Genomic DNA, 24,717 nt, shown 5'->3' on the forward strand with positions numbered 1-24,717 from the left:
GCCCCACCTCAAATATACAGTGCTATCCCCACAGTGGGGGAGCAACAAGCTGCAGCTCCCGGAGCGGAGAACAGGCTGGGGTGTGGCCCGTGGCCCGGTGTTGTGCAGTGTGCGGCGCAGGTCCCGCGCACCCCAGGGGAGCAGCCGCGATGGTACCCTTTCCCTAAAGGGTACCTGGAATGGCACACCCCTGCACCCCCTTCGTACCCCAGTGCTCCCCCAAGGAGGGTCATTTCGGCAGCAGGTGCATCTGATTTTTCTCCTGGGGTACTAAGCGCTGGAACAACACATGCCTGTGGAATTGACCCCTCTCAAAGATCTGGCAGCCTGCTCTCCTTTCCCTGCGTTTCCCACGGGGTGGTGGCACATGATGGAATAAAGACACCTTCCCACTCCCCACCTGCCTGAGGGCTGCCTCCCCTTCCTCCATCCCCTACATGATGTGGGCCTCGTTTGTGTGTCATCATACAAAGTTACATTTAGTAGGGAGACAACATAAAAGTAACATTAAAGAAAGTAACATTAGTACAGAGGCAGTGAACACAATTCTAATATCTCACAGGGGCTGGAAAAGGAAGCAATAGAGCAGACTATACCGTGGTTTTGAGGGTGCAATGCAGGGGGGCAGACAAGTGGGGAGACTTTACTGATAGCAAATATTTATTCCCTTATTGATACAGAGGAAAAGAAACCTTTGTTCAACTCAAAATTCTTATAACACAATCAAAAAGAATTTGCTGCTCCTTGAAAAAACATTCAGCAACTGCAAAGCCCTGGAGACATTTTAAAAAATAAAATAAAATAAGGAGCACGTGATCACTGAGTCATTTCCAGGAAGGGAAACTCCCAGTGCCTGAAAACTGAGAAAGTGAAACTTAACTCGGATCTTCGGTGCGAGGGAGCCATGGCTGCTTTTGAGGGTCACATCCAGCGTCTCCGTGATGAAGCCACTTGCTCCATCTGCCTGGATTACTTCAAGGATCCAGTCACCATCCCAGAGTGTGGGCACAACTTCTGCCGATCCTGCCTGATCCAGTGCTGGGGGGAATCGGAGGCAGAGGCTTCCTGCCCTCAGTGCAGAAAAAGAGTCCAGAGAAGGAGCCTCATCCCCAACCGGCAACTGGCTAATATGGTAGAAATAGCCCAGAATCTCAGCCTTCAAGAGGGAAAGGAGGAAGGAGGGAAAGGAGGAGTCTGTGAGAAGCACCAGGAGCCCCTGAAGCTCTTTTGCAAGGAGGATGAAGCCCCCATTTGTGTGGTTTGTGACAGATCCAAGGAGCACAAACACCATGAGGTGATTCCTGCGGAGGAGGCTTTTGAGGGATACAAGGTAGGAGATCCCTGGATCTTGATGTGGAGAAATAGCTGTGGATTCTTCTTGGGAGGTTTTCTTTTTACTTCTCAGGTCCAAAGTAGGCATGGCATGAATTGGTGGTTGTTTATTATGTAAAAAGCAGCCCAGGGGAAGCCTGAAGGCTACTGGGATGACTGAGAAGAGGGAGTCACAGTCTTTCTCTCTGCCAGGGGGACAAAGGGATCTCCCCTGATATCCCTGAGTAGCATCTGCAAAGACTAGATAGAAGTCTGTACAGTGGTGCCCCGCAAGACGAATGCCTCGCAAGACGAAAAACTCGCTAGACAAAAGAGTTTTCCGTTTGTGATGCGCTTCGCAATGGGCTTCCCTATGGGCTTGCTTCACAAGACGAAACGTCTTGCAAGTTCTTGCGAGTTTGTTTCCTTTTTCTTAAAGCCACTAAGCCGTTAATAGCCGCTAAGCCGCTAATAGCCGTGCTTCGCAAGACGAAGAGACTCGCGGAATGGATTAATTTCGTCTTGCGAGGCACCACTGTAAGCAAGGGGTGACCTAACTGGGTCCCTGAGCCCCACAGGGCTGGCACAGAAAAAAGGTAGCTGGTCCAGGGAGCCATGGACCCAAAAAGGTTGAAAACCTCTGGACTTTTATTTCCTCGAAAAAACTACTTTGCTATTATAGCAAGACCACTGGGCGCAAGAAGCCAGCGTAATATTCATCTCTCTGTGTGTCTCTATCAAACCTGAGTCTTTCCTTTTCTCTTTAGGCAGAGATCTGTCACCGCCTGGGGATTCTGAGGAAAGAGAGAGAGGAAATTCTGGCCCATCAAGCAGCCCTGGACAAGGAAAGCAAAGACCTCCTTGTAATTGTCTCTGTTGTTACTAGTGAGGGAACAAGCACTTGAAGAGTCGAGTCAGGACTGAGGAGGGATGGGGAAATCTGCCCATTTCAGCTTCTCCCCATTTCTCCTTTTTCCATATCAGTTTGTTTATTAATTTATTATTCTGAAAATGAATCAGATGTTAGGGTGGCTACCTCCTTGTATAAATATTCTGAAATGTGCTTTACCCTCATAAATACATTTTTGTGAACATTACTTGGCTTGTTCAACCTTGAAAAATTCAGAGGTGTGAATTGCAAAAGATTGCTCTGTTTCGTTCTCCATATTTTTTCAGCAGTTGCGAATTATGTAAGTTCACCTTTGAATGCAGCTAAATAGAGTTTATTTCCCATTGTCGTTTATTAAATGAATAATATAATAAGGAGAAGCCTGAGGAATTGTGAGATGAGAGGGTGGAAGCAGGTCAATTCAAATCCTGATTTACCATAAATATTACTAAAGAGTTGTCTTTCTAAATGTGTGCTCTCCTTCATCTTTAGGAAACTCAGGCCATTTTGAACCTTTACAGAAAACAAGGGAGCTATGGGGATGAACTCTGCACTTTGTTCTCTGTTTCTATTGCCTTCCTACACCTAAATGGCACCAGCCTAAACTGAGGGGTGTTTCATGTCCCTGGATGTTCTCTGAACAATTTAGAACTTTGGCTATGCCATTCCCCAAAACATGCAGGGAACATCCATGGCTAAAAAAAATGCTCCTTCCTTTAGTCTGTAAAGGTAAAGGTACCCCTGCCCGTACGGGCCAGTCTTGACAGACTCTAGGGTTGTGCGCCCATCCCACTCAAGAGGCCGGGGGCCAGCGCTGTCCAGAGACACTTCCGGGTCACGTGGCCAGCGTGACATCGCTGCTCTGGCGAGCCAGAGCCGCACACGGAAACGCCGTTTACCTTCCCGCTAGTAAGCGGTCCCTATTTATCTACTTGCACTTTGACGTGCTTTCGAACTGCTAGGTTGGCAGGCGCTGGGACCGAACAACGGGAGCGCACCCCGCCGCGGGGATTCAAACCGCCGACCTTTCGACCTTTAGTCTGTAGCTCTCTGCAAAATAGAAGTAAATAGAAAGAACAATGGAGAGGCCTCCCCTCAAAATAAAGGTTTACATCTTTAGCCACTGGAGGTTTCATGTCTCTGAAAAATCAGAAGTGTCCTCCCTGTGGAATTCTCATAATTCTCTTCCTGGTGATTTGAAGGCTGAGCACCTTCCACACTCAGACCTCCTCTTTTCTTTCAGAAATTAACAGAAATGGAGAGGCTGAAGGCCGTGGAGAAGTTCAGAGAACTGCGCCAGTTCCTGGAAAAACAAGAGAAACGTCTGCTGAATGATGTGGAAGAGGTGGAGAAGGAGATTGCAGGGAGAAGGGATGAGCAGCTAGCCAGACTCTCCAGGAAACTCTCCTCTCTTGAGAGGATCATCCAGGAGATGGAGGAGAAGCGTCAGCAGCCAGCGAGTGAACTCCTGCAGGTAAGATGGTGGCAGGAACAGCCCAGGGCTCTGCTCCAGGAAAAGGCTGCCCCTTTCATGTATGCAAGGAGTGCAGGGGCTGAGTTGATGGAGCCTCTAGTCAGGTTTGTACAGGAAGACCCGAGAGACCTGGGATGCTTAACTCACCTGAATGCAGAATAGAGATTCATCTGTGTTCTTGATGGAACAGGAGCTGATCTTCTGCTCTTTGCTGATGCTTTGTCTCCGAATGCCTCTCAGCTGTGTGGGGCTTCGTCTAGGATGCGTTCAGGCCTCCTTCCAACATGAGCCAGTCTCTTGACCAAGCTTCTCTTTCCGTTTCCTGCACAACTTCTTTGTTGATCCCCTTCCCCATGGATACAGATTGGCCCAAAATGGTGCTCAGTCACAGTGACCAAAGAGCAAGACAGAGGGACTCATCCAGACTGCTGCTTGTCCCACCCCTTTCCTCCAGGAAAACCCACTGTTTACTGCAGAATTAGAGCAAACCTCAGCCAGGTTTTCTCTGCATTGACGTTTGCTTTGATTTCGCTCTAAGGAGCAGGTTTTTCCTGAGGGAAAGCGGCAGGGCAAAGACAAAACCACTTGGATTTTTTTTTCTGGGCACAGGAAAAGCAGAAGTGTGGATGAGCCCAAAGAAACACAGAGCTGTTTTATTACCCCTCTGGAGGCATTTTATGCTGCAGGTGCTTTTTGTACTTCCAGATGGAAAACAGAATTTGGGGGCTTCTATGGAAGATAATCCTGGTAGGATTATCCTTTAGGCTTACTTACATCTGAATTGCACAATGCAAACTGGATTAAAGTTATTAAATTATAATCTAAGACCAGAGATGGTGTGAATCGTCTCTTGAACCCACAAACCTGAAATTTCCCTAAAATGCTGGTGGGTTTTCATAAGGATTTTAAACAATAATGGCAAACTGATGTGGAAATTTGGGGAACTTGATATCGGAACAATTAATAATTTCAGATTGGAAAAATAAAAGTTGTGAGAAACCAAAACTGGCTGATTCCGCCATCCCTACCCAAAACCTTGGCATGTGCCAGGCAGACTGACATCTGAGGGCCAGGGTCTGAGGAGGTCTTCCTAGTGTGGCCTGTGGTGTGCAGTGAATTCCCTTCTCTTTTCCCCTCTAGGATGTGAGAAGGACCTTGCAGAGGTAAGTGGATCTGGCTCATTTCCATTAGCATCACTCTTTGAAGCTGAGATGCAAGAACCTCAGACATGGCCCTCCAGGGGCTGCGGGGGGGGGGGGGAGACTGTAGGACTCACTCCCTGCAGCACCTCACAGGTAAAAGTAGAGCCCCCTCCTCTGAACTTGTAGCCCCCCAATTCTCCCTCCAAGCATCAAGGTCAACTGCCTCCTCCCTCCCTCCCCACATCACTTCACACAGGGATGGGGGCTCTTTTCTTTCTCTTGCACTTTCTGTTCATTGACTTTTTGGTAATTTCAAACATCTAGAAGAGAAAGTGCCAAAGATGCTTGGGAAGAGCTTAGGATGTACCAACAGATTTCAATGTCCAAGTAGCATCTTGTCCAAGTAGCAGCCACCCAACTCTTGGCAGCTTTGGACATCACTCACATCCTCTGGAGAAGCTCAGGGAGGGAGGGATTGCAGGCATTCCACCTCAGGGGATTGCTTCTTAAATCCTGGCACCTTCCCAGAAAGTTGTTAGGGGGCAGCATCGTTGTAAGCCATGGGAGCCCTCCGGTGGTGTCGCTTGGGGTTACATCTTGTCCCTTGTGCTGTTTAGCATCCTTACGAAGCCACCGACCAGGGATTGGAGGTGGGTGTCAAGAGATGAAGCCGAATCCTGAAAATTACCTGTTGCGAAATGAACTTCAACTTTGTTCATTTTATTAAGATCTCCTGCAAGTATTAGGGAGATAGGGCCACAATGGGTCCGTTCATTGTTTTTCTTTTCACCAGGTATGAGGAAAGAGAGAGTCCAGAGAAGCCACTGGCTTTCCCTCCAGAGCTAAGGAACAGGATCTTGGAATCCTGTGATCTAAATCACCTTGTGGAGGATACAATGAAACAATGGGAAGGTAATGAAAAATGGCTGCCAGGATTTCACACTGGGAATTCTATTACTTCTTTAGAACTGAACATGCCAGGCTCTTACTGCATGGAATTGAGTAACCCCAGGATACCTTCCTTCTTGGTGCTCCAGCCTTCATTTCCTGTCCCCCAGAATGGCCCATGTATATTGTGACGCTGGATCCTGTAAAGAAAGCCTGAACCAGAGTGTAGAGCAAAGTCAGGATTTTTTCCTCCCATGTGCATCTGTTTACAGTTATACGAAACCTCCTTTTCCTTTTGGTTCCCTGTCTGCACAATCTGAGTTTGTCCTTTTAGAGGTTCTCCTGCTCTGAATGGAGTCAAAGGGCATTAAGAAGCCCCCAGTCCAAGAATGTAGAGCCCAATTTCAGGGACAAAGTAAGCTTGCTTTATGATTGTTGAGTTTTAAAGCTTTAGTTATTTTCATAGATTCTTCCTATGATTTTCTTTTTTTTAATTATTTTTTGTATGATTTAATTAATATTTAATAATTGTACTTGAATTTATGAATTTATGGAAGGTTAGTTTTGTATGGAGATTTATCTCAGGTGGAAGAGTGTTGCCCTTACACTTTATATCTTTTTGCTTCCTCGGATGCTCTGTTATACAGAAAACTGATTCAGAAAGGTAAATTTCCAGAGGAGGAACAATTTCACAGGAGGGATGGGGACTGATATTTCATGGGTGTTGAACCGTCTGTTCTGCAGACTTTGGGACCCCATCAATGACCGAACTCTGGGAAACAGTCCTCTAGTGGTGTTTGGGTTCTTGTCTGCCCCATTAATGAACTGGGAGGGAGGTTGAAGGCTTGGATTGGGGGCAGAGCTTGTCCCTGCGAAGAACCTGCACACCAGGCGTCAGTTCCTTTTTTTTTTTTTAATTTTTATTCAAGATTTTTTAAACATTTATCTTTTTTTAAAAAAATAAATTTTTATTGATTTTCCATAAATAAAAAAGAAAAACAAATCAACAACATAAACAAACACAAAATCGACTTCCCCATACCACCCCTTTTCTGCATCCTTGTTTCAAGATTTTTCAGCAACCCTTTCATCATAAACTTATTTTATGTTTCATAAAGTTAACTTCCTTAAGATGTTAAAACAGCTGTAGTTCTTTATCTCTTATTCCCTGATCTCTTAATTTTCATCCAAATTACAACAGTTCTTAAGATAAACTTTAAACTTGTTCCAATCTTCTTCCACCGCCTCCTTCCCCCGGTTTCGAATTCTGCCAGTCCCATATAATCAATCACCTTCGTCTGCCATTCTTCCAACGTGGGTAGTTCTTGTGTCTTCCAATACTTTGCTAGAAGAATTCTTGCTGCTGTTGTGGCGTACATAAAAAATGTTTTGTCCTTCTTTGGCACCATTTGGCCCACCATACCCAAGAGAAAAGCTTCTGGCTTCTTAGTAAAGGTTCTCTTAAGAACTTTCTTAATTTCATTATAGATCATTTCCCAGAAAGCCTTAATCTTCGGGCAGGTCCACCAAAGGTGATAGAAGGTTCCCTCCGTTTCATTACACTTCCAACACTTGTTATTGGGCAAATGGTAGATCTTCGCTAACTTAGCAGGAGTCATGTACCACCTATAGATCATTTTCATAATGTTTTCTCTTAAGGCATTACATGCCGTAAATTTAACACCGGTGGTCCATAACTGCTCCCAGTCAGCGAGTTCAATGTCATGTCCAATATCCTGAGCCCATTTAATCACACTGGATTTCACCATTCCATCTTGAGTATTCCACTTCAACAGCAAGTTATACATTCTTGACAAATTTTTAGTATTGGGTTCTAACAGTTCTGTTTCTAGTTTTGACTTCTCCACCTGGAAGCCTTTCTTTCTGTCCTGTTTAAATACTTCATTTATCTGTCGGTAATGTAACCAATCTCTCACCTTAAACTTCAGTTTCTCAAAACTCTGCAGTCTTACTTTTTCACCATCCTGTTCTATAATTTCAACATATTTGGGCCAATTAGCACCCATGTTCAGTTTTTTCACCTCTTTAGCTTCCATTGGTGACAACCACCTGGGGGTTTTACTTTCAAGCAAATCTTTGTACCGTATCCAAACATTAAACAAAGCTTTCCTGACCATATGGTTCTTAAAGCCTTTATGCGATTTTACCTTGTCATACCATATATATGCATGCCAACCAAATCTGTTGTCATATCCCTCAAGATCCAAAATGTCTGTATTCTCGAGGAGCAGCCAATCTTTCAACCAGCAGAACGCTGCTGATTCATAGTAAAGTTTTAAGTCCGGCAGGGCAAAGCCTCCTCTATCTTTCACATCTGTTAATGTCTTAAATTTTATTCTTGGCTTTTTGCCCTGCCAGACAAATTTCGATATGTCTTTCTGCCACCTCTTGAAACAGTCCATCTTGTCTATTATTTGTAGTGTCTGAAACAGAAATAGCATTCTAGGCAGCACATTCATTTTGACAACAGCAATCCTGCCTAACAAGGAAAGTTTCAACCTTGACCATATGTCTAGATCTCTCTTGACTTCTGTCCAACATTTATCATAGTTATCTTTAAATAGATTTACATTTTTCGCTGTCAAATTCACCCCCAGGTACTTCACTTTTTTTGCTATCCCCAAACCTGTTTCATTCTGAAATCTCTCTTTTTCCTCATTTGTTAAATTTTTCTCCAGCACTTTAGTTTTTTGTTTGTTCAGTTTAAATCCTGCAACTTGGCCGAATATCTCAATCAATTCTAAAACTCTTTTGGTACTAGTGTTTGGCTGCTGTAAAGTCAAAACTAGGTCATCTGCAAATGCTCTTAATTTATACTCTTTCACTCCGACCTGAATTCCTTTAACCAACTGGTCCTTTCTAATCATGTTTAACAAAACCTCCAGGACCGATATAAAAAGTAGAGGGGAGATAGGGCATCCCTGTCGTGTTCCTTTCTCTATAGCTATCTCTTCCGTTACCACATTATTCACAATTAATTTTGCTTTCTGCTCAGAGTATATCGCACCTATACCATTTTCAATGGTATACGCACCTATACCACATTTATCATCCAATACATATAATCCCATCCCCAATAATACGATAAACAGACAAAAAAGAAAAAAGAAAGAAAAACATACAAAAAAGGAAAAAATATAACATCCAAATCAGATTCTTACTTTCCTCACTTTTTGGACTTCCTCACATCTTTCGTTCCTGCTTTCCAAATTTATAAAATTCTAAACAGCAAATTATCACCTTATTTCAGTTTCTTATTTGTATTTTTCCAATATTATGTCTCCAAATTTAAGTTTATTTTCCAAAAGCTTAAAAACTTAATTTAGGCATAATATTAACCAACAAATTAACTAACTTACTGATGCCACATTTATTTTTACTCTTGCATCTTCTTAACATTCATACAATTTACAATATTTTTGTAAGTAGTCCTTAAATTTCTTCCAATCCTCTTCCACTGCTTCTTCTCCCAGGTCGCGGATTCTGCCAGTCATTTCTGCTAATTCCATATAGTCTATCAGTTGCATCTGCCATTCTTCCAGCGTGGGCAAATCTTGAGTTTTCCAATGTTTAGCAATAAGTATCCTTGCTGCTGTTGTTGCATACATAAAAAATGTATAGTCCTTCTTTAACACCCTTTGGCCGACGATGCCCAAAAGCAAGGCCTCTGGTTTCTTAGGGAAGGTATACTTAAATACCTTTTTCAGCTCATTGTATATCATTTCCCAGAAAGCCTTAACCCTAGGGCAAATCCACCAGAGGTGGAAGAACGTTCCTTCAGTTTCTTTACATTTCCAACATTATCAGGCAAATGGTATATTTTTGCAAGCTTGACTGGGGTCATGTACCACCTGTATATCATTTTCATAATATTTTCTTTTAAGGCATTACATGCCGTGAACTTCACACCGGTGGTCCACAACCTTTCCCAGTCAGCAAACATAATATTATACCTAATGTCCTGTGCCCATTTTATCATAGCTGATTTCACCGTTTCATCTTGTGTATTCCATTTTAGCAGCAAGTTGTACATTTTTGAAAGAATCTTAGTTTTAGGTTCTAACAGTTCTGTTTCTAGCTTTGATTTTTCCACCTGGAATCCTATCTTTTTATCCAAATTAAAAACCTCTTTAATCTGGGCATAGTGTAGCCAATCTCGCACTTTATCTTTTAGTTTTTCCAAACTCTGCAGCTTCCAAGAGTCTCCATCCTTTTCTAATATTTCCCAATATTTCGGCCATTTGGCCTCCATATTGAGTCTTTTCTGGGCCTTAGCTTCCATTGGTGACAGCCACCTTGGGGTCTTATTCTCTAGAAGATCTTTGTATTTTATCCAAACATTAAACAGTGCTTTCCTGACAATATGGTTCTTGAAAGCCTTATGACTTTTAACCTTGTCATACCACAAATATGCATGCCATCCAAAAGCGTTGTTAAAACCTTCCAAATCTAGGACATCAGTGTTTTCAAGAAGTAGCCAGTCTTTCAGCCAGCAAAACGCTGCTGCTTCATAATACAACCTTAAGTCTGGCAGGGCAAACCCCCCTCTTTCTTTAGCATCAGTTCATATTTTAAACTTAATTCTGGGCTTTTTGCCCTGCCAGACAAATTTAGAAATGTCTCTCTGCCACCTCCTGAAACACTCCATTTTATCCATAATCTGTAGGGTCTGGAACAAAAACAGCAATTTTGGCAATACATTCATCTTTATAACAGCGATTCGACCAAACAAGGAAAGTTTCAGTCTGGACCAACCTTCTAAATCCCTCTTAATTTCTGACCAGCATTTTTCATAGTTATCCTTAAATAGACTCAGATTCTTGGCTGTAATGTTTACCCCTAGATATTTCACTTTCTTAACCACATTTAAACCTGTCTCTTTCTGAAACCTTTCTGATTCTAGTGATGTCAAGTTCTTTTCCAATACCTTGGTCTTTTGCTTATTTAATTTGAACCCTGCCACCCGACCAAACTTATGAATCAATTGTAATACCCTTTTCGTACTAGATTCTGGCTCCTGTAATGTCAAAACTAGGTCATCTGCAAAAGCTTTGAGTTTATACTGTTTGGCTCCGACCTGAATTCCTTCAACCAACTGGTCCCCTCGAATCATGTTCAGGAGCACTTCCAGGACCGAAATAAACAACAAAGGGGAAATAGGGCAACCTTGTCGTGTTCCTTTCTCAATTTTGAACTCTTCTGTCACCACATTGTTAACTATCAATTTAGCCTTTTGTTCTGAGTAGATTGCCTCTATACCATTTTCAAACCCCCGTCCCACTCCCATCCCTTCCAAGTTTTTCTTCATAAACCTCCATGAGATATTATCAAAGGCCTTCTCCGCGTCTATAAATATTAACACTGCTTTTGTATTAATCTTTGTTTGCAAAAGTTCCAAAATATCTATAATATTCCTTGTGTTAGTAAACAGTTGTCTACCTGGGAGAAAGCCTGCCTGGTCCTTGTGAATCACTTCATTTAACACTTTTTAAAATCTACTTGCTAAAATGTCTGCAAATATTTTGTAATCCACATTTAGGAGGGAGATGGGACGGTAGTTCTTAAGTTGTGTCTTTTCCGTTTCTAGTTTCGGTATCAATGTGATGAGGGCTTCTTTCCACGTATCCGGTGCTCTCTTCCCCTCCATAATTTCATTGCAAACCTCCAATAAAGGATGTATCAAATAGTCTTTCAATGTCTTATAATATTTGGAGGTAAGCCCATCTGGCCCTGGAGACTTGCCCAATTGCATATTCTGAATGGCTCCTTCAATCTCTTGTTGTGTTATTTTATGATTCAGGATTGTCCTATTATTTAGAGACAGTTTTGGTAGTCCATGACTCCTCAAAAATTGGTTTATCTCAGTCTCATTCTGCGGCCCTTGAGTATATAGTTGTTTAAAGTATCTCTGGAAGCACTTTCTAATCTCCACCGGATTTTGGATGTTTCTCCCATCGATCTCTAAATTGGTGACCGTATTCAATTTCTGTCTTTTTTTTAACTGCCATGCTAGCAGTTTTCCACATTTATTTGCCGATTCAAATGACCTTTGTTTCATTAACTTAATTTTCCACTCCACTTCTTGGTTTATCAATTTAGAATATTGTCCTTGGTAAAGTTTAATTTCTCTCAAAATCTCCAATGACTTCGGTATCGATCTTAACCTCTTCTCACAGTCTTTAATTTTTTCCAAAATCCTATCTTTTTTCTCATTTTGTGCTCTTTTCTTTATAGTATTTTGTTGTATCAAAAACCCCCTCATAACCGCTTTACTTGCATCCCAGATTACTCTTTTTTCCATTGTAGTGTTCAAATTTATTTCAAAATAGTCCTTCAAAGTTTTTTGGGCCTTTTTAGTAATCTCCTGATCTATAAACAAGTTGTCATTCATCTTCCATCTAAAGGAAACAGTTGGCATTAGTCTCATATCCATCTTTACTGCATTATGGTCGGAGCAGGTCTTTGGGCAGATATCCACCTTTCTTATCTTAGGTGCCAGCCCTCTAGTTGTCCATATTTGGTCGATTCTTGTCCATGTCAGTTGGGCTTCAGAAAAGAATGTTCCCTCTCTTTCTAGGGGGTTCTTTGTCCTCCAGATGTCAATCAAGTCCATATTGTCAGTTAGTTCAAACAAGGTTTTAGGCAGTCTGCCGTCTTTTGTCACATTTTGACTCTGTGACTTATCCATGTTTGTTGATACCACTCCATTCATGTCTCCCATCATAATGATGTTGTTGTAGTCCATATAGTCCAGTATTGTCTCATGCAGTTTCTTGTAGAATTCCGATTTCCCCTCATTTGGTGCGTAGATTCCTAATATTAAAAACTTTTCACCTTGAGCTTGAATCTCAATTGCCAAAATTCTTCCTTGCTCATCTTTGAATAAAAATTTTGGTGCTAGGCTCTCCTTTGCATAAATCACCACTCCTCTTTTTTTGACTCGGTCCGATGAAATAAATTCTTGGCCTAATCTCTTATTTATTAACACTTTCCTGTGAAGCCTAGTCACATGTGTTTCTTGCAAGCAAATAATGTCCAATTGTTCTTTCCTCAGGATATGGAATATTTTTTTCCTTTTTTCCGGGGAATTATAGCCATTAATATTCCAACTAAGAAGTTGCAGAGACATCCTGGACGAATATGTTATTCGTTTGTTGTTGTTGGTGGTAGTACTTTCTCTTTCTCCTGATCCTCAGGTCTCACAGGTGTAGGTGCAGGCGATGGCCCAGATCCTGGGGGTTTTTCAATCCCCTTCTGAAGATCCTCTCCGTAGGCACTCAGAAACTTTTCTTTGTCCTCGGCTGTTTTGATTCTCACTTTCTTCCCTCTAAATCAGTGTTTCCCAACCTTTTTTGGGCAAAGGCACACTTGTTTCATGAAAAAAATATCGAGGCACACCACCATTACAGCCCCGTGACGTCAGCGCGCAGCGTCACGCCGGGAGGGACGCACGAAAGTGTAAGTTTCATTTTTTCCCCCTCCCACTTGCCTTGCGGGGGGCAAGGGCTTTTCTTCCCACCCCCAGCATTTTAAAAAACCCCGGGATAGCGGAGGACTTCTCCGCTGTCCGGGGCAATCTTAAAATGCTGGCGGGCGGCATTTTAAAATCGCCCGGGACAGCGGAGGACTTCTCCGCTGTCCGGGGCGATTTAAAAGCCCCTGGGAAGGCAGGCAGGGGGAACAAAGATTTTTGCCCCCCGCCCGCCTTCAGAGCCTGCTCCTCCCGTCGCCAGCCCCGCAAACTCGGACAGCGGGAGAGGCGCAGGGCGCCCATCCCGCTGCCCCCCGACTTGGCTGGAGGCTGGCGGGGGGAGGAGCCTGCTCCTCCCGTCGCCAGCCCCGCAAACTCGGACAGCGGGAGAGGCGCAGGGCGCCCATCCCGCTGCCCCCTGACTTGGCTGGAGGCTGGCGGGGGGAGGAGCCTGCTCCTCCCGTTGCCAGCCCCGCAAACTCGGACAGCGGGAGAGGCGCAGCGTGCCCATCCCGCTGCCCCCTGACTTGGCTGGAGGCTGGCGGGGGGAGGAGCCTGCTCCTCCCGTCGCCAGCCCCGCAAACTCGGACAGCGGGAGAGGCGCAGGGCGCCCATCCCACTGCCCCCCGACTTGGCTGGAGGCTGGCGGGGGGAGGAGCCTGCTCCTCCCCATCGCCAGCCCCGCAAACTCGGACAGCGGGAGAGGCGCAGGGCGCCCATCCCGCTGTCCCCCGACTTGGCTGGAGGCTGGTGGGGGGAGGAGCCTGCTCCTCCCGTCGCCAGCCCCGCAAACTCGGACAGCGGGAGAGGCGCAGGGCGCCCATCCCGCTGCCCCCCGACTTGGCTGGAGGCTGGCGGGGGGAGGAGCCTGCTCCTCCCCATCGCCAGCCCCGCAAACTCGGACAGCGGGAGAGGCGCAGGGCGCCCATCCCGCTGCCCCCGACTTGGCTGGCGGCTGGCGGGGGGAGGAGCCTGCTCCTCCCGTCACCAGCCCCGCAAACTCGGGGGACAGCGGGAGAGGCGCAGGGCGCCCATCCCGCTGCCCCCGACTTGGCTGGCGGCTGGCGGGGGGAGGAGCCTGCTCCTCCCGTCACCAGCCCCGCAAACTCGGGGGACAGCGGGAGAGGCGCAGCGCGCCCTTGCCGCTGCCCCCCGACTTGGCTGGAGGCTGGCGGGGGGAGGAGCCTGCTCCTCCCCATCGCCAGCCCTGCAAACTCGGGGGACAGCGGGAGAGGCGCAGCGCGCTGTCCCACTGTCTCCCGACATGGTTTGGAGGCTGGCGGAGGGCTTCCTCCTCCCCCAGCCCCGCAAGCTCCCAGAGCGATGCCAAAGCTGCGCGCAGCCTCGGCATGGCTCTGGGTCCCGTTCTGGGGGAGGGGGAAGCTCGGGTTTCCCCCGCCCCAGCCCCACGCCTGGCGGTGGGGGCATAATTTCCCCCCCCTTTATTCCCCCCCGCCAATTTTTCCCGAGGCACACCAGGCAACGTCTCGCGGCACACTAGTGTGCCACGGAACACCGGTTGGGAAACACTGCTCTAAATAAAAATGATAATCCCTGGGGGAATTCCCACCTGTAGGCATTCTAATTGCTCCTCAAAAGTCGTGATAGCTCTCTGTAGGTGGATCTAAGATCCAAAAGCTGTTTTGGGATATCTTTAAATATCTCTGCTCTTTTGTCCTGAATTTCAAGTGACTTTTCGTAGTGTAGGCCTAATATTTTATCTCTTTCCTCCTTGGATCTCAAAATAATCAAGCAGTCTCTGGCCCTGTCTTTCCTTGTTACTTTTCCAAGTCTGAAAGCAGTCAGGATTTTAAAGTCCTTTTCTTCTTCCAATTTCCAAAACTTGGAAAATTCTTTTGTCAGAAACTCAATTAAATTACCTTGCTCAAGTTCTGGAATTAACCTCAATCTCAGATTATTTTCCCGATTCCGTAGTTCTATCATAGACAGATAGGCCTGCTGCTCACCAATCTGTTTATGCAGTGGTGTTACCTCTTTCTGTAGAGCTTCAAATTTTTGATTGGCTTCCTCCGCCAATTTACGATTTTCTGTGGTAGCTTCAGATAACTTCCCAATTGCTTGTGCGTTCAGAGCAACTTGTTCAGTTAATTTGTTGACACTGGCTGTATTTTGGTCAATCTTGGCCGATTGTTCATCCACTTTTTTGTCCAAAGATTCCAATTTTTCAAATATTCTATCTAATACCGATTTGGACTCTCCTGCAGCCATGCCTTCCAACAAACCTTGCTCAATTCCTTCTTCTTCTGTCCCCAAAACAGCAGGAACAGATGATCTGTCCTCTAATTCCAAAACAGCAGGCACAGATGATCTACGCGGCTGTGAAGTTAAAGTCAAAGTTGTTTGTTTAGCTCTTGCTTTAGCTGCTCTTGTCTTCGCAGCAGCACTCATTCCAAAACCGTCTGGTGGCCAAGGTCAAACTATGTATAATCCCATGGGAATCCACAGGCCCAGAGAGTAAACAACAAGATAAGAAGGTAGAGAACAAATGAACAAAGTCACGTACCGTTGTAAATCCACAATCCTCTAGAGGGAGCTCAACAGAGTATTTGAGGGAAGAAAACAAACTTGAAGAAACTCAAACCATGTCCAGCAAGCCTCCAATTTCCAAAGGACCTTCAGGTCTCTAAAAGCCAGTAGAGTTGGTCTTAAATGTAAAGCAATGTCTCAGAGAAGTGTGAGCAATGCTCCAATGTAGCAGTTCCAGTAGCACTCAGATGTAACAAAAACCAAGTTTCTAAGTATCAAAGTCTGCAGGCTGACAGCTCTATTTTTCAGGCAGCCCCTTGCCTGGGATTCACAGCAAAATTTAAGTTCCACAGGGAGAGGTTAAGACACAGTCCATAACAGAGAAACAATGCACAAAAAAGTTAAATCCTTAAAGTTGAGAGCTATTCTCTGTGATGCAAGGGTTGGTTACTTTAAAAGCAACTTCAAAGGCTCCAGACTTCAAAGTCTTTTGCTTTAGCTCTTTAAGCAGAAACGGAAGACGGACTTCCTGGTTACGTTTCCCGCTTTCAGCCAAATTGCAAAGTAAATTTTAGTCCCAAATTTCTTCCGTTTTTCTACTCACGGGTTGTTGCTTTTGCAGTCAAATTTTCCCAGGAAAAAAGGTCAGCACTCATCGGCAGCGGCTGTGCGGCTTCACTCCACGGAAATAGCGATCGACCCACAGCACCGCGCCAGCCCTTCCACGTTCCGGAGCCCCTTACGGGGTTCCTTCTTCATTTCTGAGGGCGCTTCAGGTGCCCGCCGGGTCCCACGACCACAGGCTAAAGCTGCCTGTGGGTTTCCTGAATGGGTCTCCGCTTTGCCGTAGCGGACGACCCGTTTCTGCGGAGCTTCCCCTTCACAGCATGAAGAGGTCCGCCGTTGCCATTTTGCGCCGCCTCCGGAAGTCTGCACCAGGCGTCAGTTCCTTTCCTGCCTATAGACCAGTGTTTCCCAACCGGTGTTCCGCGGCACACGAGTGTGCCGCGGAACGTTGCCTTGTGTTCCGTGGGAGGGAGGCGGGCGGCGAGAGGCGGGGCGGCAGCGGCGAGCACACACGGGGCGGCGAGCGAGCTCCCTCCCACATCCCATCGCCGCTCGCTTCGGCCGGCCTACTGGAGCGAGCGGCGATGGGATGTGGGAGGGAGCTCGCTCGCCGCCCCGCGTGTGCTTGCCGCCGCCGCCCCGCCTCTCGCCGCCCGCCTCCCTCCCACGGCACACCAGCCTACCTCCGTGTGCCTTTGCCCAAAAAAGGTTGGGAAACACTGCTATAGACTATTATGCTGGCTTCCCCTTTATTTTAAGTTCAGATCCCCGTTTCATTTGTGGATTTTGAATGATTTTATTCCAACATTTTCTAGTATGGTTTACCATTTCTGATTTTCCCATGAAATCTCTGAATAGCAGTGTTTGAAAGGATCCCAAAGATCATCTAGTCTAATCCCCTGCAATGCAGGAATTACAGCTAAACACGTTCGTTATTTTAATTCCTTAGGCCTAGTGATATTACATTCCCAAGAATAATCTTTTGAAGAATATTTAACATCACTACTTAGTCCTACAGTTGTCGTCTTTGCATGATTTAATCTTTTGCTTGAAATAACAACAGATGCTATGATATGGTGATGTTTTGTAAAAAAAGATTTATTTTTTGTTTTTAGCTATTGCATTGTAGCCTGTTAAGCCTTTCGTTTTGCTTCCTCAGATGTTCAGTCATTCAGAAATCTTCAGAAAGGTAAATTTCACATGGAGACCCCGATTCAGGGGACGGACAGACTAGAGTTTCATGGGGGTCAAGAGTCTCTTCTGTACAGCTTGACTCTGGCCCTGCTGTTTGTACCACAAAGGCAGAGAGGGTGGACTTGAAGGCGCAGAGGGGGGGGGGGGAGAGAAATTGCCCAGAAGGATTAGTGCATTAGACTCAGATCTAAGGCACCCATCTAAGCTAGCCTAGAGCAGAGAATCGCAACAGAGCAGCATTTTAAGCTGGCCACATCCTGTATAAAACCCTTCTCTTGTGGCTGAACTAAAAGGACACTGGCTCAGCTACAAGATCTTGGAGAAGGAATCTGGGAGGGCAAGAGTTAACATCCCTCTGCCCTTAAGGAGAGTCCATATGTACATATTTAACAGTTTAATAAATTGTTCTGTGCACACTTGCGTTCACAAAGATGGGAACATGAGCCCAAATACTTTCATGTGGCAAGTGAGGGAGTAATATATATTATTATTATTCTTTGGTTGTTGAAAGTTAAGAACATTGCTACTAGCAGTATATCACAGCTTTGAAAGCCTACATAGAGTAGGGGTATTTAAAATGAGTGTCGTCATAGCGATCCATGGTTAAGAGTAGAAGTTGGCAAATGTGTCCTCTTTTTGCTCTTCGAAATACAGCAACTCTACACTTGCCTGCCATGAATGTCTAAGCCCCTAACTGGTAACTTTTTGAGTTATTCCTCCTTCTCCCAGGGAACTAGTCTTGGTATATATTAAATCCAAAAGAGAAGCATGGAATAAGCAGTCCTTTGTAAAATTGCCCTGCCATCTGCCTCCTCTTCCCTGGCGGTGAGGCCTAAACTTCCAAGATGGTGGGGAGGAAGGAGAGACCAAGTGGGTGAGAGAGATGGAGAGCAGGAATAAACAGGCTCCCCACTTAATGCGATTTTGACTAATAATAATAATAATAATAATAATAATAATAATAATAAAAAATAATAATAATAAATTTTATTTATATCCCGCCCTCCCCAGCTGAAGCTGGGCTCAGGGTGGCTAACAACAATAAAAATAATCCGACATTCTAAAACATTCATTATAAAATTAATTAAATCAAATTAAATTAAAATCAAATTAATGGCAACCATCAAGCCAAATTCTGTGCAGACTGCCGATTGCCAGAGGAGGGGGTCAGGCTGCGCCCTGACCAAAGGCCTGGTGGAACAGCTCTGTCTTGCAGGCCCTGCGGAAGGATGTCAGGTCCTGCAGGGCCCTAGTCTCTTGTGACAGAGTGTTCCACCAGATTGGAGCCGCGACCGACAAGGCCCTGGCTCTAGTTGAGGCCAGCCTAACCTCTTATGGGCACGAGGGCCCAGAACGTGACCCCAGTGAAAGTGAGGAGAGGCCTATATGTGGTATTATGTTGTATTTTTATGCTGTGAACCACCCTGAGACCTATGGATAAAGGGCAGTATGCTATCATCATCATCATCATCATCCTTATTATTAGAACACGGGGGTCCTCCTCCTCCAGCCCAACCCAGAGTTCCCCAAAGGCCAATTCCCACAGAGTTTGTCAGAGGAAAGCAGCTTCTCTCCTCTCCTGCCTCCTCCAATTCTCCTCTCTTTCCCCTTAGATAACACAGAAGAGATGAATAAAAGGTTTCCTGGGTGGTTTTTCCTCCTAGAAAATGCCTGGGTTGAGAGAAAGGCAGGCACAATACACATCGGATATAAGAAAGTGAAGGAAACTGATTTAAAAACTATCAAGGAAGATATTTATTCTGATGAGAGTCTGCAAGGAGGAGTCTCAGTCTAGCATGTGACACAAAGAAATCCCCTTGATCTGAAAGGGAATCTGGGGTTTTGGGGTGTTATTTATTTATTTATCAGGATGTCCGTTTCTGTCTCTCAGCTGACTCTGCCTAATCTTCTCTTTCCCTCATCTTCTCCCCAACAGCAAATGTCACTCTGGATCCAGACACAGCCCATCCCCAACTCATCCTGTCCGAGGATCGGAAAAGCGTGAGAAGGGGAGAAAAAACTCAAGCCCTGCCTGACAATCCTGAGAGATTTAGCCACAAGATTTGTGTGTTGGGACGTGGGGGATTCACAGCAGGCAGACATTTCTGGGAAGTCACTGTGGAAAGTGGGGAATTGTGGGATGTGGGAGTTGCCAGGAAGTCTGTGGAGAGAAAGGGCAGCTTCCCCTTAAGCCCTGAGGGAGGGATCTGGGCTGTGGGGATGTGGGGAGGGGAGTACCGGGCCTGGACATCCCCTGATTACTCTCCTCTGTCCCTGAGTGAGGAGCCCAGGAGGATCCGGGTGACTCTGGACTATGAAGGGAGACGTGTGTCTTTTTCTGACGCTGACTCAGGAGCCAAACTCTACACGTTCTCAGGAGCCTCGTTCTCTGGAGAGACCCTCCTCCCTTACTTCCTTCTGTGGGGAAATGAAACCCAGCTCAGTATCTCCTGAGGAGACTAAATCTGCCTCTCAGGCCCAGCAGGAGTTTCTCTCCAGACCAGAGTGACTGACATAAAAACCATTTACCCGCCAAGAGCAGGTTGGGCAGTTTTCCGAGGGCTCTTTGAGAGGATTCATTCCAGTCAAAATCAGCAGAAATAACCAAACAAAAATGGTTTTGCTTTGCATTTTCTTTCCTTTTCCCAGAATTCCCTCTGCAGCTTACTTCTTAAAGAGACAGTCACAATTTTAGGAGTCCTAATAAATTTTCTCACCTTCAATCTTGTTTTCCATTTGAGATGTCTGATTTGGCAGAGGATGAGACTCTTAATCCCAGGCTTGTGGGTCTGAGCCCCACGTTGGGCAAAGGTTTCCTGCACTGCATGGGGTGGGAATAGATGACCCTCAGGGTCCCTCACAACTCTGCAATTCTAGGAACCCTTCCTCTCCCCACAAGACCTTATGCAGCTGTGAAAATGCATAAATTATTGGATTTATAGATGACTGAAAATGAACTCCTTCACCCATGTCAGGTAGGATAACTGCTTGCTCTGGAGACCTCAGACAGGAAGAAAAGGAAAAAGAAATTGAACAGGGCGTCAGCTTCAAATGCCCTCTGCAAATACACCCTCGCCATCTCCGCACAATGTCAGAAGTAAACCTTATTGCATTGAGTGGGGCTTCTGTCCGGTTAAATGTGTTTTGAGTGGATGCATTGACGTTCCTTATTTACAGGCTGGATTCTGTCTATCGGGGGCATCAAATGGGGTGTCCTCTGGATAATGCTGGACTCCAACTCCCCTCTGACCCATCAGCATGGCCAGGCGACAGAGAGGGTGGGAGCTGCAGTCTGGCAGCTTCTGGAAGGGGCCCCATGGGCTGTGCTGCCCTATACATTTTGCAGGACATCGTCCCTGTGTTCCTCATCAGGGCTTAGATTGAACCCTTTTTAAATTAGTCCATGCTGGAAATAGGCATACATAGAACTGAGCAAATGCCAATGTTGCATGAGGTTGCAGAGCAGAGAGAGAGAGAGAACCCAATAAGGGTTATTCCATTGCTATGGCTCAGAGCTGCCTTGGGCTCTTCCGCAATTTTCCCCTAGTAACAGTCACTCCGTCACTGTTTCTACCCCAACTGGTCATTACAGCTTTAAGAACTAGTACCTGAGCTTGTTCCTTTCCTCCTCCCTCCCCATTCCCCTTTCCTTTTATGTCACCTATTTTAGCTTGTTTTTCATTGATCTGTGAAACTGCATTCTTATTTCACCACAAACACATGCTTATGTTCAAAGAAAGTGGCATAGAAGCACATTCATGCTAAAACAAGCATTGCTGCAACCAGCAAGATTTCAAACCGTAGTGATGGGTGGAGAAGAGATACAAACTGCTATGACTGTTGGAAACGCAGCTTAAATTGTGGCTAGGTGTTGTGAGCAGGTGCTAGCAACATGGGTCCCCAGTGCTAGTGAAATGGCTTATTCCCCCCTCACCCCACTTTTTATCCCCAAAACAGCTCTGTGAGGATGACTGGTATCAGGAACAGCAACTGGTCCAGGGGACTCTGAATCCCTAAAGCTAGAAAGGGACTTGAACCCAGCTCTCCCCAAGCCCAGGTTTCTAGGCACCTGGTTGTCTCCTCCCTCTCTGCTGTCAAGGAGGGCCGGTTGAAAAGTTATGCATTTACCTGCTTGCGCATATTGTTGTTGTTTATTCATATAGTCATTTCCGACTCTTCGTGACCCCCTGGACCAGAGCACGCCAGGCACTCCTGTCTTCCACTGCCTCCCGCAGTTTGGTCAAACTCATGCTGGTAACCTCAAAAACACTATCCAACCATCTCGCCCTCTGTTGTCCCCTTCTTCTTGTCCCCTCCATCTTTGTCAACATCAGGGTCTTTTCGAGAGAGTCTTCTCTTCTCACGAGGTGGCCAAAGTATTGGAGCCTCAGCTTCAGGATCTGTCCTTCCAGTGAGCACTCAGGGCTGATTTCCTTCATGGTTAATGGTTGTAACCTTGGGGTAATGGGCTGATTCACAGCAAGAATAAGAATAAGTGGGGAGCTTTATCCTCCAAGTTGCACTCCCAAGTTTCATTTCTTAAAATGATAAGCAACTGGGAGCTGCTTCTCTAGCCTAGTGGAGCAAGCAGTTTGCATTCTTTTCTTCGTTTGATCTGCTGAAATCACAAAGCCTCATTTTCTGGTGTTCTCTGAAGTTGCATGGATGGTCGGAGATTCTCCCAGTGTGGTGTAGTGGTTGAGAGCGGTAGTCTCGTAATCTGGGGAACCGGGTTCACGTCTCCGCTCCTCCACATGCAGCTGCTGGGTGACCCTGGGCCAGTCACACTTTAAAGTCTCTCAGCCCCACTCACCTCACAGAGTGTTTGTTGTGGGGGAGGAAGGGAAAGGAAAATGTTAGCCGCTTTGAGACTCCTTAAAGGGAGTGAAAGGCAGGATATCAAATCCAAACTCTTCTTCTTCCCACCATCGGGGCATTTGCATGGCTCTATTGGGTTATTGCTCTATTGCCATCTGAAGGGGCCCTCTTGCCCAAGAAGCAACAGTGGAGTCTTATGGACCCTCCAAGTGTCCATATTTTCCAGGAACAGACCTGGATTTACTGAAGCCGTCCCAGTTTTGGATTTGATCCCAGAATGTTCCGCTTTTCCCTGGGATGTCCCTCTTTTTGTCAGAGAAATGTTGGAGGGTACGGAGTTATGTGACCCCGGAGCCAAGGTGATAAGTAACTATACAACCTTTAGAAGACATCTGAAGGCAGCTCTGTATAGGGAAGTTTTTTTGATGTTTAATGTTGTATTATATTTTATATATGTTAGAAGCTGCTCAAAGTGGCTGGGGCATCCCAGTCAGATGGGTAGGGTATGAAGAAGAAGAAGAAGAAGAAGAAGAGGAAGAGGAAGAATCGGACACCACTATTTTCATCAGAGAAATGTTGGAGGGTATGCCACCCCCTCAGGCCCAGCCAGGTGTCCCTGTTTTTCATCAGCCAAGGGGGCAAGGGCTCAGAGATATAAGCTATTTGGAAAGCTCAATTGGCAGAGCATGAGATTCTTAAATCCCAGGGTCACGGGTTCCAACCTCATTGCCTTGATGATCTTCGTGTTCCCTTCCAACTTTACAATTCTGTGATTCTCTCTTCTTCTTTTTTACAAGTTCTGCTTCACAATGTAGAGCCATCGATGCAGTGTACTAGATTAAAAGTGAGATGAGATTCAAGTTCTAAACCCAAAGCCATTCCTACACACCCCAAAACAATGAAAGCATTTCTACAGATGTACAACTGATATGTTATAAAATGACTGGGCCAAAGACCTCAGGGAAAACCCCGTTTAACAAGTGGCACCTAAAATTCATGAGCCCTGAGCGCATGTTTAATATCAGCTGGGAATTAAAACAGTTAAAGCCATTGTTCAGATGCCTGATTATCATCTTCCAAACCAATAATAATAATAATAATAATAATAATAATAATAATATTGTTTATACCCCGCCCATCTGGCTGGGTTTCCAAACTACTCTATTCCAAACATAAAAATGGAAAGCGTAACGCTGGTGGTCAACGAAAGAGGTTTAAAGACTCTCTCATGGCAAATCTTTAAAAAGGTAGTATAATAATATAGTATAAACACTGACAACTGGGAAACCCTGGCCTGCAAGCGTTCCAATTGGAGAACAGCTTTTATCAAAGGTGTCATGGGCTTTGAAGACGCTCAAACTCAGAACGAAAGGGAGAAACACGCTAAGAGGAAGGCACATTTGGCACACCCTCACAGTGATCAACTCCCAGCCAGGAAACCTATGTTCCCACTGTGGAAGGACGTATGGATCCAGAATTGGCCTCCACAGTCACTTATGGACCCACTGTTAAGACTGTGCTCATTACTTGATTACGAGTGATTGCCAGAGATGAAGATGAAGAAGAAGAGACTAGACCATGAAGCAAGGATGCTACAAGCCTTCAAACTGCATGGGAATCAGAATTTGGCCACCCACACAAATGGAAGGGAATCTGGACCACTCCCTGCCCCTTAAAAGCACCTCTGCTCACTTACAAGATGTCTCCTTCAAGGTCATGTTCTGCGGGCACCAGACACTAGTCAGGCTGGCAAAAATCAATCCCTTCCTTTCCCATTTATGTTGGAAGAGTTGTGGAAAACTTGTTTCATTTATTCCTGTTTGCTGGGAATGCCTACATGTTAAAAACTTTTGCAATATTCTCCATTATATCTGCAGTTACAAGCCAACCCCTCTCTCCAAATCCTGTCTTAGCCCTATTATCTAGGCCTGTCATACGTCCAGGTTATCCCAGAGATATCCAGGAATCAGACTGCAAAAACTGTGTCCGGGGGATTTTTGCCGAATCGGCAAAATGTCCAGGAAAACCAGGGCATATGAAAAGTAGGTTGTGCTGGTTTTTAAAAATAGAAAACAGAGCTTTAAAAAGCCCCAAAACTTAATTTGGGGGGGGGGGGGAGATGTTGCCAAAAAAGCTCTACTCTGTCCCTATATTATCTTTAGACGTAGACGTGGGTTCTACCTTGCACCACAGAGAACTAGTAGACTTCTTACAGACTGTAGCACAATTAGCAATAGCTCAGCAGTGGAAGAACTAGACTGAAAATAATATCTGGGATATAGCAATGTCTAAACGTCTCACCAGATATAGGAGGGCAATTAAATTCCAAACAGAAAGTAACACTTTCCAAGAAATTAAAGAAACACTTTCTTTAACTTTGTTGTTGACCAAAATCAAAACCTTGTTATGCCAACCGCCCAATAGTCTCAGCAGAGAGATTACATTAAATAGTATC

At 45.4% G+C, this 24,717-nt stretch overlaps 1 protein-coding gene across 1 annotated transcript; it reads left to right on the forward strand.

Annotated features, from left to right (window-relative positions):
• The first annotated feature begins 791 nt into the window (after positions 1-791).
• LOC144326605 (zinc finger protein RFP-like) lies at positions 792-20,167 on the forward strand. The gene is made up of 8 exons (XM_077923079.1): positions 792-1,330; positions 2,079-2,174; positions 3,444-3,674; positions 4,815-4,837; positions 5,610-5,726; positions 6,334-6,368; positions 17,410-17,439; positions 19,381-20,167. Exons 1-8 carry the CDS (start codon positions 905-907, stop codon positions 19,896-19,898), a joined length of 1,476 nt encoding a protein of 491 aa, XP_077779205.1. The 5' UTR covers positions 792-904; the 3' UTR covers positions 19,899-20,167.
• The last annotated feature ends 4,550 nt before the right edge of the window (positions 20,168-24,717 follow it).

This window comes from Podarcis muralis, chromosome 2 (assembly GCF_964188315.1).
Source record: "Podarcis muralis chromosome 2, rPodMur119.hap1.1, whole genome shotgun sequence".
In the NCBI taxonomy this organism is placed as follows: domain Eukaryota; kingdom Metazoa; phylum Chordata; class Lepidosauria; order Squamata; family Lacertidae; genus Podarcis; species Podarcis muralis.